At 36.3% G+C, this 3898-nt stretch overlaps 1 protein-coding gene across 1 annotated transcript in view; it reads left to right on the forward strand.

Annotated features, from left to right (window-relative positions):
* Window positions 1-3898, forward strand: part of LOC107555289 (zona pellucida sperm-binding protein 3-like) — a 13325-nt gene that overhangs the window by 5703 nt on the left and 3724 nt on the right. The window contains exon 6 of the mRNA XM_016238041.1: window positions 3601-3865. Coding sequence (XP_016093527.1) covers window positions 3601-3865 — 265 coding nt within the window. The remainder of the gene's footprint in view (window positions 1-3600; window positions 3866-3898) is intronic.

Raw genomic sequence — 3898 nt, forward strand, 5'->3', positions numbered from 1 at the left:
TGTGTGTGTGTGTGTGTGTGTGTACCCTCAAAAACAATACAATTAATGTGTTCATGCTACCAATGTCAGTGAACTATTTATTTGTCTCATTCCTCACTTCTGAGCACAGCGCATACTGTACAAAGGGCACAGCATCAGAGTATTATAATGTTATACACTGAATTTTAAAATGTTTGCGTCATTGTGTCATTCAACAAACAAGCGGTCTTATAGTAAATGTGACACTGCAGAAATAAATCCTTGAAATTTCTCATACATACATTTTTTTTGATGGTTAGTTTAGAAATGTTTAGAGTCTGTATTGTGCGCAGAGTGAATGAGTCTCCTTCGCTGAGTCACAGGACTGAGCATGTGTACTAGCAGCATGTTTAGCCTCTAGCTGTTTGCAGAGCGTGGGAAGAGAACATGGAAATTTACTTTTCTCAGGGGGATGTTTTTCACTCACCACAACTCACGTGTTGCTGCGCATAAATGCTTCTTTTCTTTTTATGGTCATCATATAATCTGTAATTTAGATGCACTTATTAAAGCTTAAACTAAAGATTTAAACTCAATTTTCAAGCTAAAGAATCAGCTGTTGAAAAAGTTGATGGGGAAAAAATATAGATTATTGACTATAAAACATTTTATTATTTAGCAGTTACTAAACACCAAATGAAGGTAAAAATGACTTTGGTGAGTAAATAGAACAAATACTCACCAGTCAGATTGTAGTTTTATTAAGAGTTACAAGATTACATGTTTTAAAAAATGATTGTGATTTTAACAGTAAAAGACTGTAAAAATGCTACAGTAAAAACCTGTTAACTGGTTAACAGTAAGTTTCCATACTATATTCGGTGAATACAGTAAAATACTGTTAAAAATACGTTTTTTGGAAGTGAAAAAGAAAAAGTCATACGGTATTTTATTGTGTTTAGATTAAGTCTGTAAAACCTAAAATGTTGCTACCGTATTTTTTACGGTGAAGTTCTGGCAACCACAGCTGCCGGTATTTTACTGTAAATGTCACAGATTTTTTTTTTACAGTGTAATCTGAACCTTTCTTATCTGTAGTGTTGTGAAAAAAATATCTGTCATGACTTGCACAGTCTCAGTGACAAATTTACCATCCAAAGTTTGTCTAGCGTGCATAACATTTATTTATTGTTTTGTTTTTATCAACGTGGTGACATGTCATGAAATATCCCTTGCATAAGCCACCAAAACAAATACTGTTTATGAGGAACTATGTCACAATGTTTACGAATGTTTTTTTGACCGGTGTACCAATACACAATGGGAAAAAAATCATTATATTAATTTCATATTAGTTTGTAAATTATTTTGTTTCATTTTAATAAAATGATGCAAAATACAATTTCATTTTTAGTTCACAATCAATTTTCTCAATGCAGCTTTCTTTCATGGGTGGCAAAGGTTTCATTTTGGACTCTGTATTTACCTATTGATTTTTTCATTGTACTTATTAAGTTCAGTTTAAACTCTCACATCAGCACAACAAGATATTGAGAGCTTTGATTATCCAGGATGTGTTTGTTTGTGTTGTATGTTTTCCTCATAAAATTGCAGTAAATCAAAATATAAAGTAAGTAAAAAAGTATGCAGTAAATAAAAATGGACTTACATTTGTCAGAGTCCCTATATATAAAGCTTTACATTTAATACAATGTTGTTTAATTTTCTTGCCTATATTTAGTTTATTTGAGCTTTTTAAACATCTTAAAATCTGAGGTGAACAGGTTCAGTAATGAAAGAGCATCTCACAATAGCGGTCCACAAAGCAATGGCACAGGGGCAGAGGCTGTATATCTGTCATTAAACAAAGAGGACTGCTTGTTCCAGCCGGTGATGGAAGCACATCTGCACAACCCTGCACCAACACCGTCTCTATACAGTCACAGACTCATTTGAGTAGAAACGACTCATTTACTTCCACTGTCAATGCTGCTGTCACTGTCACCTACTGTCAGATGAGAAGCAGCATTGTTTGTACTGATCTTTAAATGTCTAAATTGTGATGTATACTTACTAAATTTCTTGGAGATGGTTACAATTAAGACATCTTACCCAGATACATGCCGTACACTCCGATTAATATATTATATATAGAAAATTATAATGCCTGCATGATCACAAAATGTAAACTGTAGTGCTAAATGCAACTATACGGCATTTTTATTAACATTAATATCATGATTTTCTGTAAAGCTGCGTGTGCACAAATAAATGTAAAATCATTTAAGGGAATTAAAAAGAATCACTCCAATAACGATTCATAGATTTGTACTGTATTTCTACACTTCTAACGTGAGTGCTGCTTGCCCATGCAAAAGTGAATTGGCACCACGATGCAAGATATTCATCTGTGTGGGTTTTTAGCACATTGTTGTGTGGTCGCTAAATGTGTTTGAATTTTTTTAACGTGTTGCCATGTGGTTTCTAAAGTGGTTTCTAAAGTGGTTTTTAACACAACATTGTGCAGACACAAGGTGTTCTTTTTAGCATGCCACTATGCAGTTGCTACTGTATTCAGTGCACAGATGTGTTGTAGCAAAGGTGCTCTGAGCGATTTGTAGCACACAATGGCATGATTGCTACGAGTACAGTATAACGGCTAACAGAACAGGAAAAAATTAGTTTTTACTGACATGGCCTGACAACATCTCATCTGACCGCAGTTCACTGTTGTTCTACTGAAGCTCCTCATCACCTGTACCTTTTCTGCGCTCGTTTGACTAGCGCCTGGCACTGAGGCGAAGTTGGAGTGCACGTAAAATCTCCCATTTAACCATATAACATGAACTGAATGAAGTAGATTTTCAACATTAAAGCTGCAAACTTACATTTTATTTTATTTAAAATGCACAAAGTGTACATGGATCATTAGCACTTTGAGCATCCCCTGGAAATAGTAGGGCATCCTAGTATCTATGGGATACTCATTTCAACATACAGCACTTCAAATCTTTTTAAGAGTAGTGAAGCTTACAAGGACTGGGAGCAAGGCTGCTTGGTACCAACCACAAGGCGTTTTGTGCAATGAAATACTGGCTGCCAAGAGCATGAAACTAACTATTTAAGAAACATTTAGAAACCAAAAACATATTTTGCATATTGCTGGACTGTGGTTTTATGGTTATATTTATCAAAGTCTGAATTAAAGAAAATGTTTGTTTACTTTTGTCAAATAAACTATTTAGGTACTTTCTTGTTTCACTGCTTGATGTCCAATAGACAGTTTGATCCAGAAGCAAAACAAGTGAGCCACCTGGATCTAGGTTGTACTCGTTTGGGGCGTTCAAAACCTTTAATGAAACAGGTCTGGAAAATCATTAAGCTTGTTAAAAGGGGGCGGAGCTATTTTAACTTCCTTCTCTTGAAAAAGGCATCAGAGAAGTCCAGTAGTTATTCTGAAGGTTTCAGTTTTTTTTAACAATGAGGCTGGTGGTTTTTAGTTGTGTTGGGTTGTTGTTGCTTATTGCAGTTGACTTGAGTTTGGCTCAGTGGTCAAGATTTCAACAAGGCCAGGATTCACTAAGATTCCAACAGCAACAGTCGCCAGTTTTAGCTCCTCCGCAATCTGTTCAAGATCCACAGGCATCTTTTCGGCCTCCAAGACCTGCAATGAGGCCTGCTGGGGTGGATGCACGGAAGCTTCAAGAACCTGGAAGTAGTCAGTCCAAACAGCTTATGCAGGCTCCTATGGCACCTTTGACCTGGCATTTTCCAGTAATGCCAGAAGAGCCCCAACAGCCAGATGTGCCTTTTGAGCCACATGTACCTATAGCTCCCCAGAGTGTTGCAGCACAATGTGGAGAGAACTTTGTGCATGTGGAGGTTAAGAAGGACTTCTTTGGTACTGGTCAGCTGGTGAATCCTTCATTTCTCACTTTAG

Source organism: Sinocyclocheilus grahami, unplaced genomic scaffold (assembly GCF_001515645.1).
Source record: "Sinocyclocheilus grahami isolate Dianchi unplaced genomic scaffold, SAMN03320097.WGS_v1.1 scaffold530.1, whole genome shotgun sequence".
NCBI classification, from domain to species: Eukaryota; Metazoa; Chordata; class Actinopteri; order Cypriniformes; family Cyprinidae; genus Sinocyclocheilus; species Sinocyclocheilus grahami.